The following is a 17,732-nucleotide window of genomic DNA, read 5'->3' on the forward strand; positions in this document are numbered from 1 at the left end:
ATCGATTAAGGTATGTTTACAAATAGCAATGTTTTATTAAGGTATGTGATTGGTTCTTAGTAGCTGTGACGTCAATGCAACCACCGCAACATCAGTAAAAAATTATCTTCCAGAAAATGAAAGCTTGCGAAAAAATAGTTGAAATTCAACTTTTTTTTCGCTGACGTCAGCGAATCTCAATCCTTTTTTGCCAGGGCGATTCGAAACGACCATCAAAATTATAAAAAAGTGAGAATCAGGCCCTGGGAACGAGGTTGGAAAATTTCAACTTTTTACCCCCTGAAAGATCGACATTTGGTCAAAATTGGTCAAATTTGTCCCGCTAAGGGTCGTAAAATTCCAAAAATTTTCCTTTGTTTTCTCCCTTTCAGTCCCGGTAAGGGTCCAAAGTTCGAAAGTCGGGCGGCACCCCCCCCGTCAGCTCGCAACCCTAGTACCCACCCCCGGGGTATCATCCTGATGATTAGGTCAAAAAAAGACTGAGGCGAGACAAATTTAACGACGGTAACTCATTAGCTGTAGCAAGCTGTTTAAATTTTGGTATTTTGGTCAATATTGGTATAAAAAAATCCAACAAAATTCCGTCACAATATTAAATATTATTTTTTTGAAATAGTTGGGTAAATGGATTGATAGAGCTTGAACATTACTCGTTATTCACAAGAGAATAATTCTCTAATTTTTAATAAGTTTGCAACATATTTTGTCAACATTTTTCATCGCTGAATTGCAGAATTTCAACTGCGTGTATACTTTAGAACCTTTTTATCACTGCAATAATTTTTTTATGACTTGAAAAAAATTGCAGTGGCGTAGGAAGCATTTTCTTATTGGGGGGGGGGGGGGGGGTCTGAAGTTTAGTGACACCGCGAGGGCCAACCATGGTTTGGGCCGAGGGGGGAAATTTTGAAAATTTAGGCTCTAGATTGCTTGAAAATGCACTCAAAACAAAATGCTTTCAAGAAAAAACAAGAAAAACTTTGCATTTTGCAAAATAACCATTTTTGAAAAGATTATTGGGGGGGGGGGGGGGCATAGCCCCCTTGCCCCCCCCCCCCCCCAGTTGCTACGGCACTGAATTGTATGCAAAAGTTGGGAGTCTGTGTTATAAGAATATTATAATTTGAATTCCATACTCTCTGAAATTATTATTCCATACTTTTGAGTCAAAATTTGGAAATATTAGTTGGAGTTTTGACAAGCTGACGATGAATCCTATTCTCTCTCGCTGTTTTGGATACCTTGTCTACGCCTGGACATTTACTGGAGATGTAAATTCAATTGAATCATTAAACATATCTATTTATATAAAAACAGTTCAAAAAATCATAAAAGGACATAAATTTCAAAGAACACAAAATTTCTCAGGTTAAAATCAACAAAAGTTAAAATATTTCAAAATCACAAAATTTAAGAATTTCTCTATTTAAATATACCCAAATTATAATTATAATATTTATTAAATCAGTCAATTATGATAAAATAAAGTGCCCAACACTCAAAATAAATTAAGGAGGTCCATCGATGAAAGAAGAAACATAGAAAGAAAAAACTTCTTAAAGAATTTTGATGAGAAAACATTCGAATGATATAGAGGTAGGCAGAAGGCTAAAAGAAATCATAAAAAACTTCAGAGTTTGCAAATAAAGAACGAGAAAGAAAAATAAAACCAACTAAAAAAGAATTCGATTATAATTACAATATGCTGCGTGAAATTATTGAAATTGTATGAAATAAATTAGATCCACTTGTATAGTTCAAGTACAAACTAAACTCAGGATCACAACCAAATTTGCTATTGAACTACCAACCCAATTTCATAAAATAAGGGTTTAAGAGCAAACATCCTGGTCATTCGCAGTTGTCTATAAATTACTTAAAGTATATAAAAAAGTCATCATATCTTGTCATTTTTGTTCATCATAAAATCATAAACGTTTTCACCCCTCTCCCACATTCAGCCCTTTTTACATCGATATTTAATCATCGTTTAGTGGAGCTTCTTCGTCTGCATCGCCTGCGGTTCCGTTCACTTCGTTGTTCATCGTCTCCACGTTCTTATCATCTTTGTTCATCCAGTCTGCTTTTCGTTGCTCGCGTCCGAAACCTTCATCGTAATTTCCTACAAGCAAAAAAAAAGTCATGAAGTTTCAAAAACTGAAAAAAGTAATTTGGGTTTCAGCATAGATTCAAAGATTCAACTTCAAAATCAAAGTAACGCGAATTGAAACTAGAAATAGCTAGAAGTTTGAATTTTCACTGACAGTCAAACATGGAACTGTCATCGCGTTAAAATTCAAATTCAAACTCAAACCAAGTCTGTCTGCTTTTCAGCTGTAACATTTGAAACATGAGGTTTGGAATGTATGTCGATCATCCTTTGATAAATTCATTGAAGGCAACATGAGCGCCGCCTGCCTTAAAATTCTTCCGTTAAAAAGTTTACTATGATAAAGAATAGTTATTGAGAGTAATCACGAAGTTCCTGGAATGAGGCAGTTGTTTTGCTACTATTAAATCTAACGACTTCGTTTTTCAGCCGTTTGGTAACTACGGTGATGTGGTAATTTCAAAAACATTTTGTACTGTATGCTGTCAATAACATTTTGAATTAAGAACAAACCTTTCAGTTTGAATAGTTGCTTGAGATGTGGTTTGCAGTAAATTTCTCCTTGTAAGGCTGCATAGTTTCCAAGACTATAAAGGTTCAAAAGTGAAACTTTCAGAATTTTCATAATGTCAATGTAATCTGTTTGAGTCATCATGCAACAAATAAGAAATGTCTACAGAAAGATACCAAAAAGACATTCACTAACCAATCTTAATGACAATTTTCTCAGCGAACAAACTTACTCCCACATGAAGAAATCGTGAAAACCAGCAAAGACTCATTATACAGTAGGGCTGTAGTATTGATAGTAATAAGTCGAGATGCGATAAGAATAAGCTTTTGGAGCCCGACGATGTACGAAGAGCTTACCTACCCGACAGTTCGATTACATGTTTTGCATTTGAAACAGAACTTGTGGTACATATGTTTATCGGCCTCTAATTTTTCCATTGGGTACACCGTCTTGTTGCAGACAAAACATTTATTGGATGTGGCACCACCGCCACCGAACTTTTTGGCTGCGCCACCACCGCTACGGTTGATCTGGAAAAAGAAGACAAATGATTTAACGCTATAAAGATTCATTGAGTGAAAACAAATCTCAACAGAAAATTCAATTCTAGAAATTAAATACTTGGGTGGAAAGAAATTACACTAGCAGCTGCAATCCAATGATGGGTCAAATTTCTTTCTACGATCCTTATCGTTCATTTTTATAGGTTTAGAGTGTATAAAAGTCATCAATCAAGATATCTCATTACTCGAGTCTCTACCTAAAAGCGTGTTATCTATTTTTGCGAATGCTGACAAAGAAAGTATATCTCAAGAGCCCGGTGTAAGCAAATACCTTTAGAGGCTCGTTCGTGTTGTTGGAACTGATGTTGAGTTTGGATATCCTTTCGCTCACCGACATGATTAGGAAATATTTCCGCACCCGTTTATTAATTTTTTATTTGTTTATAAGTATGTTTGACTGTCAAAAGAAGTGTATATTTGTAGCTGATTTGTATTTTGTTAACCTTAGGACATTAACCAACTTCGTAGCATTCGTGCATCTGTTACACGCTACACGCTTTTTTTTATAAGAATACACTTTATAAGAATGTCCATGATGAAAATGGCCAAAAAATTAAGAATAATGCTAAGAATATCACCATCATGGATTTTTGCTACTCAAGCTAAGAATGCCATTTTTAGAGCATTTTCAATTATAATTTGTCAATTACCTCCAAGTAAGGCTCACTCCTTTCACAAAAATTCCATTTTATGCTTGAGATATATGTATTAAATGTTATTAAATCTAGTCTGAATTAGGATCCTAACCTAAGAATGCTGTAAGAATATTTTAGGATGATTTTCCTAAAAAAGTTAAGAATATCCATAATGAAATGGTTTTACACCATTCTTACAAAAAAAGCGTCTATTTTCCGTTCAATTTACAGGGAAAAATGCACAAACATGTACAGATTTCCCTTAAAGAAGGGACGTTGACAATTAACTTGGGAATTCAAACTTAAATCTCAATTCGAAAAAGAGTGCTCAACCATATAAAGTTTTCATATTTGAAAAAAATCACGTGCCAAAAACAAGAATCCTATGAAATATGAAATAGGCTAAAAACTAACAAGGAAGAACGATAGTAAATGTGAATACTGCCCCTGTAAACCACTCTACTGATCAAAAATATATACACACAATATAAATACTCCAATTTTCGTCATCGGTCAAATCCAAAGTCAAACCAGAAATTATACACAGAAAATATTCAAAACCAAAAATTCTGAACTTTTACGAGGTTGAAATGAAAGAAGAAGCTGTACAGACATCAAAAGAGAAGTTTTATTTTCCCCAATGTTTTTATTTCACGAGGAAAAAGAACACGCTGTAGAGTACAAAAACTATTTCTTCCTTTTTTCTTTTTGCACATTAGGGCACCTGATAAGAGATGAATGATGGTTATGAATTGATAGAAAAGACGTGAATAGGGTTATCTCTTCATCTTATATTCTATATGATTAATGAAACCTTTCAAAAACCAATTCATTCATTCACAAAAACATACAGCATCGAATAATAGAGAAAAAGGTCTTTCAACCAGTATTTTGATACAAAGTCATGCTAATACCTATACCCAATGATATTTTCACACACCCTGTAAGGGAAATCCGACTCCGAAACCGGGAAAATTTTAGTCAAGAGAGACTTGAAGTTTTGTCTGTGACCTCCCTTGGTCACAACCTTAGTAATCGTGTAAGTAACATTCTGTAAAATAGACTTGTTGCTTTCAACTGGCAGTAAAAACGTTTTTTAGTCGATATAGTACTTCCCTCCGTTGGAGCAACAGTTTATTATACACATACAAGCATAAACATTCATATAGTAATCAAACGAGGATTTACTGGAACCAGTTTTCCTTCTGTTTTCAGACTTATTGACAGACCATTTCCCTTTCGATAAAGACACATTTAAGGATGGAAACAGTTTTAACACTCATTTCAAGTTTTGTTTTTGCGTATCAACGAGCTACCACAAAAATCAACGAACAATGATCCCGTAGAGTGATCGTATCTTGATATTATATCATAATAACCAACCAAGATTTTAAAGAATCCGTATATTGGATGGTAAATATTGACTGATATCATAATATTGTGTAACCGTAATACGATGGATAGTGTCTTTAATTGTATCTATTTCACTTTTTAATTAAAAACAAAAATATACCCAGGCGATGAAAAACGGAAAAAAAGACTTCCAAAAACAGCGAGTTCTTTTGAAGACCATACATTTAACGAGTAAGAGGTCAAAAATTTTTGCTCCATTTTGCGAAAGAAACCACACTGAGACGCTAATTGAACTAATTCAAAATATATATGTGATGATTTTCACTCACATTTTACAAAATTATACAAAATAAAAAAACGATTATCAAATTCTGAAAGTTTAACAGTACAACGTACGGAAAATTTTGAATCTATGAGGAAAATGTACTTCAATTCCAAGCATACACAGGCATACTTAAATCAACCATAAAAGTTTTCCCTGTTTGCTCGGTTCAAAGTGTCTGTTGTTTTCCAACGATATAATTTCGAATGCATCGCCCTCCTTCCTCATTTTTACAAAAAGCAGATGGGTAGACCAAACAAACGAAGTATGGGTCAAAAATGGGGGAAAATTTGACCTCAAGTGATTATTTACACAGAAGCCATCTCTCCACTTGACTAGCTTTAAAATAGTTGGATATCGCTATCATAAATTTAGAAAAAAAGCTCGTCAACAAATATCTAAAGAAAACAATAAGATTTCATTTACTCACCGAGTTTTCCATGTTAAGAGACTTAATCTGCCCTTGTTGAGCCGTTTCCACTCGCGACCGTTTTCAGCTAGAAAAGTGTCTGTAACAAGGTCTGAAGGCGGCAAGAGCACTAGTAGCAAGAGTGGTAAAATCATGGAACAAAAACAACGTATGAAATAACACGAACTTTATAAGAATTGATGTAGAATACACAGTTTGCGGAAAAGAAACAAGGAGGATTCAAATATTAAGATACGTGATCTTTTAAAATGCGATACGATGCAACCTGGCTTGAAAACAGTGGATTTACGTTGTTGGAGGTTTGGAAAGAAAATTAAAGTGAAAGAGCTGATTCAGTCTAAATATTGTAAAAAAAATAACAAGGACTCTCCAAACAGAAAATAAGGCTATGAAGTAATAATACTCAAGTGTAGCCGGGAAATTAAATTTTCCTCAAAACACCCAAAACACGCGTAGTTTGGTACTTTTTTGACCGCTTTACAGCAGAAACGCCCCTATTTTTGAGGAGATGGATTGTGCTCTGAAAGGCGAGCTAAACGCCATTACGCCCTTCAATCGGAGGCGTGATTCAATGAGGTTTTGACATCATTTAAATTAGCAGTTCTTTACTTAACTTGACTGTTCCCCAACATCAAAATCGACACAAATTGAACTAGATTTGATACAGAAGTGAATAAATTATTACACAAATTATTACACAAAGCAAATAAAGTTACAGCTTGAAACGTAAACGCAGAAACTATCAGAGAAAACCAAAACCAACGAAAACATTAACATCATGTCCATGACCTCAACCCTCAAACCTTGAAAATAATTTTTAGAAGGAAAACTCTTTAAAACCAATGAAAAAAAAAATAGCGAGTGTTGTTTTCGGAGAAACATATCAAGGATAGGAAAAGATTGAAAACATCGATGAACGAGGAGATGTTTGTTTGCAAAATATTTAAATAAGCCATCAGTGAATCTTCCAAGACAACTTAAACACACAACAACGAAGAAGGAGATGTGTACACTTGTCAGAGAGAAATTACACATGGAAAACAAAATGGCCGTCAAATGCAGTGGAAAGAAAAAATTCGGTTTGGTGAGGTTTGATAATAGGTTTTTTAGTTGCAATCTTTTGGTAGTAATTTAAAGACAAAATTCAAGTGCTGTGCAGCTGATGGTTCTGTTGTCTAAATGGGGGTATGCATGCAATTAAATTCGAGATAAAATATTAACAATAGTGATTTCATCACGTAAACTGCTTTGTGTTTCAAAACAGTTAAGAATTCTTAAACTTTCACTTACCACGAAGTTTCGCTTGACTGGCGCACTGTCTTGGGCCTTCGCTTCAAATCGCGCCTTCAGCGAAAGGGCGGAATGGCGTTCTTCTCCTTCCCCATTTTGATTGGACAATCCTTGAAGACGGTTCGATGACGTCATGACTCTATTTTTGCTTTCGATGGCTTTGTTCTCAAATCGTTCCTTTAGAGTTGATGCACCTGAAGAAAATATTTTGAAATAAGTTTGTAGTAACGTTAAATCAAAAATTTTGTGAGCGAGCAGTCTTCAGAAGACTTCAAATATTTCACTTGCTCATTAAAAATGTTATTTTGTTCAAATAAAGCTTCTTTTTGAAGAATCACTTTGTTGCAGGCTTCCCCTGGCCTAAAACAATTAAGTTTCCGTAATCCTTTCCCTTTTTACTGATGAACAGAAAGCAGTGTGTGAGCGCCTACTTATTTGTTCTTCTATACCACCATCATCCTTGGTGTGTTTAGCTTCTCCCTTCTCCTCCATGATCATCATATCACTGTCATGTTCATCATCAGAAGACATCTTTACAACTCGGTCAGCATATAAATTCTCCTTCCCTTCCGTTACCAGCACAGGTACAAGTGATGAGAATTTCCTTTCCAATTCTTCCGTTTCTTTTCTTAATTCTTCAATAGTAGATTCAGATTCAGATTCCAAGATATCAGATAAAAATGACGAACCATCCGATGAATCAAAACTACTATTATTACTGTCCATTGAATTCAAAACTTTAAAATATTCAAACTTGGTAACGACAAAACAACTAAACTCAAATACTCAAATTTCTCTTATTTGCTTTTACCATCTTTTCTCTTGTTAAAATATCGATTCTCAAAAAATTCTTAGATATTTCCTTTCCTTTGATTATATTTATCTTGAGAGTTTGGTATACCACTCTTTCACGACCTTTACTGTATGATGTCCAAACAACTTCTTTTTACTGTATGCTGTCCAAACAACTTCTTCTGGAATGGGTTGGCACTTTTTCTCTCGAACTTCTAAAACTTATTTTGCTCGTAAGTTTTTTTTCACTACAATCGTGATATTTCTCTGTTAGATTTAAAATAAGCTTCACACTAAAGAAGGATGATTTTATAAATTAGAAACAGCGTAAAAGTTGTCGAATAAAAGGAGCGAGACTGCCCAATTTTCTCATACAGCTTGATTGTTGATAAACTTTAATCAAAACTCTGGACGATGAAGGAATCAATCTAATAAATGATACTCTAAAATAAGGCGTAAATGCTCAAAGGTTTTAATTTTAGATTATCAGGATTTGTCACTTTAAACCCTATCGATAGTTTGTCTTAGCCTTAGAACAAATGTAGGTTCTCTTTAAATTTGGAAGGAACGACACTAAGGACGTTCTTATACCTCGAGTAGACAGAATATTTTCGATTAAAATTTATCTGCTTCAATACAAAGGTTTTTTCTTGAGATTTCAATAATAAAAAATTGCTATAAAAGTTAATCGTTTAACAACAAATCAAAATACACCACATCTCTTAGCATGTGGCCTTTGTATCGATAAGGTAAGAAATTCTTGATTAAAAAAGAACTTTCAAAAGATGTGCAAGAAGCTAGCGTATATCACAATGATGTTGAATGATGTGAAACTGGTTTCTTGCTCTGGTGGTGAATTTTTTGTTTTCAATAACCTTAAAATTCTGATTCGACATGAGTCTAATAAACCCAGTATTAGTTGATAATTATACCAGATTAAAGTAAGATAGAAGTCAGATATCTATTTGTTAGTTTATCGTTCATACTCTGCTGATCGGGAAAAGTATATAAATTCTTTAGGACGCAACTTTTTACGTCATGATGTTGTCGAGCTTAGTACTGTGAACCAATACAAGCCCAAAGTAAATTCAATTTGGAAAGTAAGAATATCTTTAACCAAACCTGTGGATCCTCCATGAGCTTGAATACGTGGTTTATCAACAGAAAATCCTCTTCCAACCTTCTTCTCATATCTGTTCCTTCGTTCGGTGGCTGACTGATGGTAGTCATCAGATTGATCACTTGTGGTTGAACTTGTTCGACTTCCTCTCCTTGGTGCCTTGTTTTCATCCCTGAGATGAAGTGAAAAAAAGCTGGCCTTGTTTATTGAGAAATAAAGCTATGATAGTCTATAGCTAGCCTTGCAGCTCGGTTATGTCAAGACGGGTTATGAAGGATTTCAATCATATGGGCAGATAAAAAAACGAAGCATTCATTTTCATTGTTAACATTATACTATCATCAAGAATGAGATTATTACCTTGATAGCGTCCTTTGTCTGCTCTCTGTGACCTAAAGAAAAGGTAACAAAATTAAAGTGTCTGTGATGACAGATCGGAAAAGCTCATTCCGAAGTCAAAATATTTCTAAAATAAAACCCATGCATGGAAAAAGTATGTAGAGATTCAGAGAGATTCGTCAATTCGACCTTGTTTTAAGCCTCCAATCTGCTTCAAAGTCATGTATATGGTTGTAAGTGAAGCATACAGACAGGAAGAAAGACGTACAGCTATAAAAGGTTTTGAGTACTCGGAAACAATAAGCCACATCTTACTTTAACTGATTGTTGAGATCTTGTGCTTTCTGATCTTGGTTTCTCATCGTCTGACAAATCATCTAAAACATAGAAACAAGAGAACATAATTCCTATGTACCTACCTAGTACTTAGAGGATCAAAATAGGCAGGGTCAGGGGAAAAAAGCTCTAAACTTTAAAATAGGGGCCCAATACTCAGGTACGTCGTCCAAGAAAAGGTTGTTTATTCCTCACACAAATAAACACTCGCTAACCCATACGCTTGTTCAAGTAATGTCGCTGATACACCATGGCAATATTCTGTCGCAAACAGAGGGTCAACTGTGTCTGGTAAACGCTATGATATTCCTATCCTAGAATACGTAGCTATCCAAGGATAGGATAGGGTCCATGCCGTGCGCACGAGTGGCATCATCTTTACTTTATTAGTTTGATGAATCTGACTGCAAACATAATCAACTTAGATACCTTGTGTGGGTGAAGGGATATCATCTCTTCCATTCATGTCTTCACTTAAATTAAAAAAAAAAGTTTTTATCAGCTTCTAATAGAGAGGGAGTGTAAGCTCCAGTTTCAGACCACCATAAAGAGACTATGAAAGAATAAAAAAAAGAAGTTTTAGGTTTGGTCACTTAGTATAAAGAACGACATATTTAGCTGTCCCAAACTCTGTACAAAACCACCCCAACATATGCATTACTCTTTTTACTTTACACTGTTTACACTAACAGTTTTAAAGAACGATAAATTGTGCATGCCCATTATAGGGGCTGAAATTGGCGCATCCATTGTATGTAAACCTTTATTTTTCCAAATTTCTACAAAACCTTAACCCTATTCATACTAAGCTCTTAGGGGCGGTTCAAAACTTGGGAGGGGGTCAGTTCCTGCACCATCCCTTAACTTTTAAAATGATGAAATTTGGCACACAAGATCCTTGTCATGCAACGTAACCTTTGACAAAAAAATTTTTCGATGACGTCACTCATCATGCCCAAAGTGAGTAAAAACTGAAAATATCCTTTGTTCTTATAAATAGCTATTGTATTCTAACAAAGACTTTAGAAAAAAGTTCCCTGAGTCTAAAATGCTTATTTTATCTTAATTATTCAATAAATTACGGTTTAAACAATAAATTTGATATAAAAAATATATTTGTATTGGAAATGTGTTAATTTTTATGTGATACCTTGTGATATCAGAAATGTCATCATGCTCAAGGTGTCAAATTTTTTTTATTTTGAAGCTAAATAAAAGTTAAGAATTTGCAGAAAATTTCATGCCAAAAGATCCATTATTTCAGGAGCTGTTAACATAAGTTTTGCCCCCAAACAGAAACAGCCCCCCTAGTACAAAGGGGTTTAAGCATTTTATTTCTTTGAGTATTTTGTCGCTACAAATGAGGAGGTCCAGGTCAATGTTTTGATTTTAAATATAAGAAGCCATTGTCCCTTGCAGCATGGAGGTATAAAGAAACAGGAGATGTATGCTATTGTAACCAAGGTCGCCCTACAATTAAAAAAGTTACAATGTATGCATGCTCAAAATCTCATATATCATGCATTTTTAATTAGCTCTTTTATCCATAGGTGAAATCTTATTGGTTCATTTAAAGCTTTAGAAATTAAATGAGACGATATTCATTGTTTCTGACATCAGTGTAAGAAAATATTTGGACTAAAGAGAGGCCTGTAAACTTGTCAATTCTTCATCAAATGATAAGATTTTTCGATCAATGTTTAAGGTGACCTCTATTGTTTGAGACTTTCTTCCAAAATTCTCCAGCGACTTTATGTCTACAAATTGGGTCTGAAATTGTGTGTGCTTATAAAGAACTTTTCATTTTCTGACTTGAAAAAATATCTTTACAGAGAAATTTAATAGAACAGTAAATTGAACATAAACTTGTTTTGTGGACAAAGTTTTATTTAATTGTCGTACCGGGTGGGCTAAAAAAAAAACAAGTACAAATTTCAAATTCGGATGTTTGACGCGCTATTCGTTTTTTTAGCCGGCATCTTTGGATAGAAAAAAATAAAGATATTACATTTATTCTGTGAAAGTTTGAGAAAGTTTCACGCATTCAAAAGAGAGTTAGTAGATATTTCAGGGACCTATCTATTTTTAAATTGTTTAAAAATTGATGTCAAGTGAAAATATTATCAGAGCAGGGAAGAAACTAAACAATACCATGAAATTTTTTTTGCTAGCTCGAGCATATGGCAAGCTATTTTTCCATTACTTTCAAGAAACTGTCTTTCCATCTCTTTACATTCCTCTGATAAAATGTTATGCTTTTTTGAAGCCCTTACTTTTCCTGAGAAATGATCACACTTTAATATAATGCCAATTATGCATGTAAGTTTTAGAAATACTTTCTTTTTGCATTGGTTTTAGCATACAATACAATATGGAACATAAGTTATTTGTAGTTGCGGCCTAGCCCGGGGGGAGGGTACTTAGCCAAAAATGGATGATGGGTATGTGCGGACAGTAAGGGTCGGTTTTTTTACCTTTCAAAGTCTCTCTAAGGGTCGGAAAAATCAGAAAGTTTTAAATTAGTCTCTCTAAGGGTCGGAAAATTCTGGAAATTTTTTGATTTCCAGAGAAAAAAATTGTAATAAAGTCTCTGTAAGGGTATGACTTTTTTCAAAAATCGAAAAAAAAAAATTCAAAAGTCTCTCTAAGGGTCACCTTTTCAGCAAGAATCAGTCTCTCTAAGGGTCGGTTTTCGGAGGTCCCGTCCGCACATACCCCTCATTTGCCAACCCTAGTACCCCCCCCCCCGGGGGCCTAGCAAAATACCAAGGAATGTCTATCGAACTGTTTGATTACTGAACCAATTATTTACTATTACTATTACAGAATATTATGGTAATCGAACCAAGAAATTTCAGTAAAGTTCAATTACTGTTTGATTGTTCTGTTAATGTTCGATCGCGATTCGAATATACCTTAATTGAACTAATTTTTGCTTTTTTTCGGTTTTTCATTAAAATCACAAAAATTTGACCGCGAAAAAAAGTTAGAAAGTTAAAAACCGCGAAAATTAATTCCCGTGAAATACAATTTTTTCCAATTTAAAAAAAAAAATTGAAAAATCCCTAGAAAAATTATAGAAATTTGTCCGAAAAAGGGCAAAACCGCAAAAATTAAAACCCGCAAAAATTCCAAAATGAAAAAACCCACGAAAATTAAAACCCGCAAAATGCAATTTTTCAGAGATTTTTTTTCAACAGCGAAAATTAGTTCCGCGAAAATTAGTTCCAATAAGGTAGTTCAATACCGGGTGCGCCACAAAAAAGTTTCTCTCTTTGAAACTAATTTTCTCGAAAGCTAGAAATTTTAAAAGAACCATTCCTTTTTCATTGGAAAGAAGAAAGAAAAACTTAAATTCTGATGGGTCATTTATCAAATTCGATTCATTAGATCAAAAGTTATGCTCAATTGAATAAAAAAGTTACTTTCAGAAAGTGCTCAAAAACGTCAAAAATCATCAGTATTTTCGTTTCAGTCATTAAAAATGATAATTAGCTATCTAAATGACCTTTTGTTATATAAAGGAAGACTGAATTTCAACGATAAGAAGAAAATTCATCAAAAAAGCCCAAAAAATCTGGTAAAATTCATAAAAATACATCAAATATGGGATTCGAGGTAGATCAACAAGTCTTACATAGACTTTATCCAGTCTAGCACCAAAAACCTAAGGAAAATTTCAGTAAATGCAAATTAAATGGATTTTGATGATGATTTTAAACCCTTTCGACCCTTCAAAATTTATGTGATTAGTTACTGCAAAACGCTATTAATCATGTAAATGCTATTGCAATTGCCAAATTTAAAATAAAAATTTAATATGTCGATTTTTAACGTTTTCGAGCACTTTCTGAAAAGTAACTTTTTTATTCAATAGAGCATAACTTTTGATCTAATGAATCGAATTTAATAAATGACCCATCAAAATTTAAGTTTATCTTTCTTCTTTCTAACGAAATAGGAATGGTTCTTTTAAAATTTTTAGATTTCGAGAAAATTAGTTTCAAAGAGAGAAACTTTTTTGTGGCGCACCCGGTAGGTTTGATTGCAGTTCGATATGTTGGGTCATAGTTTCATAGGTTCAATCGTAGTTAGACATTCAAGTGTCTCGGTTTTTTCTGGGCCATAGACCATTCCGCCTTTCCATCCGCCATATTGAATTGTATGCAAAAATTATGGTGGCCGAATTGCCGTGGTGAAATTCCCTTAGAACGTATGCAAAACATATGCAAGAAGAAACTATTAATATAAAACTTAAATGCACACCTTGAGTTGGTCTAATAAACCTTTTTTTAAAGAGGCAGCCATGTCCCAATTCCGATTCCCCAAATGACTGTTATGAAAAAAATCTTATGTTTACAAACCTGTACAAACATTACCTCTCCAAGTTGAAAGATAAACTATTGCAAGAACTCTCGAAACAAAACATCTAACATCTAAGATTGCTGTAATGTGAAGATGTCAATTTATGTAATTTTAAAAAGTGTGAATTGTAAAAATAATTATTCATGTAATACTTTTTATGATGCTGTTACTATTGTTGTCATTTATGACGTTGTACATATTGCAATAAAAAATTATATTTTGTATATATAAGAAGCAATTATTGTTATTTGGTTTAATTGGTTCAATGTATCAAATCTCTCAGTTTAATTGACACTTTGGTATCTTTGTTGCGTCACAGCGAAAGGTTTGTTTTTATTTTAGTTTGTATCTTTGAAAGACCCCATTGGATTTAGGCAGCGCTGATTTAGGACCACTCATGGTATGCATGATAAGTAATTATGCATGGCTGTATCATTGTTTTTATGCTGGAGTACCGTAAATCCTGAAATAAGCGCCCGGGCGCTTATTTAATTTTTCAGGCTCTAAGGGGGGCGCTTATTCAAGCGGGGCGTTTATTCGAGCGGGGTGTTTATTTTTTTATTTCAGAAATTTGTATATCAACAAATTCGAAATCTGCTTAAACTTAACTGTTTCAAAGGGTTGATTTTTCAAAAAAGGATGAATAAAAGAAAAATTAGAAAAATCCAATTGACAATTTCTATCATTTTATTCTTAATCGCTTTCTTTCTTTTTAAGACACAAGTATCTACTCAATATCTTATTCAATCAATAACAATATTCGAACAAGCGCCCCTCCCGGGCGGGGCGCTTATAATATTATCTTAACTAAAAGGGGGCACTTGTTCGACCGGGGCACTTATTCAAGCGGGGCGCTTATTCGAGGATTTACGGTACATAATTATTCAACATGGCTGCCTCTTTAAAAAAAGGTCTATATCAACATCCCTCCTCTAATTCCGACACCCTTCTTTAGAGACAGGAATAATATGAAAGCTTGAATTACTGATTGATAAAGGATTATTCTTCTGTGACCACTAAGGCGGTCATCGAAAAAATGCTCTGTTCGCGTCGCAACGGATGTCAAAAATGCATGCGGCGGACGGGCGGTCAAAAACATTTCCAGGTTTTTTTAATCACGCCAGTAACTCAGCCGGGCGGGTGGTAACGCGAGCAAAACAATTTTTCGATGGTCGTCAGAGCAATTGAGAAAAAAGCTATACTTTAAAAGAACAAATTGCTTTTCCCAGATTTTTTTCCGCATCTCCGCACCAGGAAAATTTGATGCGGGTGGGTGACGCGAATAGAACAATTTTTCGATGACCGCCTAAGCAAAGAAAAACAGTTTCAACCTTTCTATCAATTTCAGCCGATAAAAAGGGTGTTGAAATTAGAGGAGGGTTATCGACATTAGATCAAGTTACGGTAATACACCTTTCCCGTAATTTGTAAAACTAATGCGCGCGCATTATTTTGATGCTCTCCACCGTTTGGTCTCTGGAGGTAAACAAACCCATGCGTTCCCTTAGGGAAAGTTGGTTCTTTTAGCTTTTCTTAAGTTCTGTCTAACCAAATCCCCTGAAATTTTAGTATGTTCAATCTATTCGTGATATTATACCATCCTGAAAATATTTTGCTAAAAGAAGATCGCTGTCAAAAGTAAGAGGCTCAAATCCCACTTTCCCTAACCCCTCGCAGGCAAAAATGCGTTTTTTACCTCCCAAACAATTTTATACACAACAGTGGAGCGCACATTTTCCCGTGCCATTTCTGAGAAATTTGAATTACGGGAAAGGTGTATTGGCATTATATTAAAGTGTAATCTTGTAGAAGGAAGATTAAATTTGCTTCTTTTGAAAACTAGAAATAATCAAATTCACTAATCTCTTATAACAAGCACTTCAAAAAAGCATAACATTAGACATAAACTCAAGCTGAAAAATCATCCGCAATGGTACAAAAATAATCCTTATTCGGCTGATGGTAAATTATTCTCCTGGGAATAGAACCGCCCAAACAATCAAATCAAGACATTGATCTTTGATTTGGTAATTGAACACCTATTGTTTGATTAAAGTTCGATTGAGTTTGATGGTTCAATTGAGAAAATTGGTTCAATAGGCCATGGTTAACCGTTGACATCCCCTGCCTGCTGCCCCTGTGCTTGGCTGGAAAAGATCTATAAGTATCTCTAAGAGGAGAATTTCTACCTTGATGGACGAGCTGTTGGCAGGTGAGACAAAACTTACTCATTGTGATAACCGTTTGTGTATTCCACTTCAACGTCAGACATTCTTCTTCTTTTTCCAATAAATGAAACAGCAAATCACTGTCGTCCAGGTGTAGTGTTCAGAAACCAGCCCCTTTCTACGCAAGTCGAAGTGATAATTTTTTAAACAGTCAAATAAAAAATTAAAATGGACCTTCCACAAAATCCTGTTAGATTAAAAACATATAAACGAATACCAATTTTGGTTAGTGTTAAAATTGATTTGATCTGTTGATTGTGATACACTTGATCTTTATTTGAGTGATGTGATCGAGATCTATTTACAAATGACAGTGGGAAGGCGTAACTATGCTGCTTCCCCGTAGACTGTTTTGGTACATACAGTGCTCCCTACCTATACCAAAGAATTCTTCTAAAGTAAAGAATAGTAATCAAAAGTTAAAATTTCAAAAATAAAATTTTCCCATACTCCTGGTTTTGCTATATCTTTAAACTTTTTCAGCTTTAAAAGTATGAATTTTAACTTATCTCCACAAAACAACAACAAATGAAAGCCGATTGACAACTTCACTGCATAGCTCTCAACATTGCACGTTCCAGATATGGGAACTCGTGTGCAAAGAAATCACGGCCAAGATCTCCCCCATGCTGCCTTTTGAAAACACGTCAGACATGTTCATTTACAATGACGTCATAAATCTTGATATCATTTTGGCAGAAATGGTTTTTCTGATAGAGATGACTTTGATGATTGACGATTTTTGACAAATTAAATCATGTGTTTTTCCTCATTATCTTCAATATCTTGAACCACAAACCTCTTTTTTTTTTTGCACTCATGGTCCACCACGGCATGTGCCGCCCTTTTTAAGGTTTTAAGGGTAGGTTTTTCGCCCGGGGGGGGGGGCACTCATATGATCTGGCCTACGTCATGTGCCGCGCTTAAGGGTGGGGTTTTCAGCATCCCAAAATGCACTGTAAGGGTGTGTTTCTGTGAGATTGCACTGCAAGGGTCGAATTTTAAAACAAATTCAAAATAATTGTTAAAAAGAAAGGTTTATACTTCTCGTTTGTTTGAAAAAGTTTCTATTGTCTGATAATTCCATAATTACAGCTGACAAGAATAATTTTCCCAGTTTTTCTTTGAAACAGAAAATTTCCCAAGCTTTTTCTTTCACGCAGATTTACAGCTGAGAAATATAGTGCAATATAAGGGTTAGGTAAATCAAGAGAAAATGCACTGAAAGGGTACCTTTTCAGACATATTGAACTGCACTGTAAGGGTACGATTTTGAAAAGCAGATTTTGCGCGGCACATACCGTCGTTTCGAAATCGAGTGCCCCCCCGGGGTTT

General features: G+C 34.6%; 2 protein-coding genes across 3 annotated transcripts in view; one reads left to right on the top strand and one right to left on the bottom strand.

Moving 5' to 3' along the window:
- The window catches only part of LOC136802338 (DNA mismatch repair protein Msh3-like), a 214,101-nt gene extending 197,452 nt beyond the window's left edge, over window positions 1–16,649 (top strand). Inside the window, exon 9 of the mRNA XM_067059062.1 lies at window positions 16,509–16,649. Within this exon, the coding sequence (XP_066915163.1) occupies window positions 16,509–16,564 (56 nt within the window). The 3' untranslated portion in view covers window positions 16,565–16,649. The remainder of the gene's footprint in view (window positions 1–16,508) is intronic.
- Window positions 1,277–16,514, bottom strand: LOC136802339 (LIM domain and actin-binding protein 1-like). Of its 2 annotated transcripts, XM_067059063.1 has the most exons (9): window positions 16,398–16,514; window positions 10,234–10,277; window positions 9,784–9,845; window positions 9,490–9,521; window positions 9,132–9,301; window positions 7,218–7,411; window positions 2,985–3,154; window positions 2,624–2,697; window positions 1,277–2,122 (listed from the first exon to the last, which is right to left on the bottom strand). In XM_067059063.1, exons 1-9 carry the CDS (start codon window positions 16,439–16,441, stop codon window positions 1,980–1,982), a joined length of 933 nt encoding a protein of 310 aa, XP_066915164.1. In that variant the 5' UTR covers window positions 16,442–16,514; the 3' UTR covers window positions 1,277–1,979. The 2 variants fall into 2 exon arrangements, with proteins under 2 accessions (XP_066915164.1, XP_066915165.1); XM_067059064.1 differs by lacking the exons at window positions 9,132–9,301; window positions 9,490–9,521; window positions 9,784–9,845; window positions 10,234–10,277; window positions 16,398–16,514 and adding an exon at window positions 7,649–8,013.
- Window positions 16,650–17,732: the final 1,083 nt, after the last annotated feature.

The sequence above is a fragment of the Clytia hemisphaerica genome, unplaced genomic scaffold, assembly GCF_902728285.1.
Source record: "Clytia hemisphaerica strain Z4C2 unplaced genomic scaffold, Clytia hemisphaerica genome assembly, whole genome shotgun sequence".
Taxonomy (NCBI): domain Eukaryota; kingdom Metazoa; phylum Cnidaria; class Hydrozoa; order Leptothecata; family Clytiidae; genus Clytia; species Clytia hemisphaerica.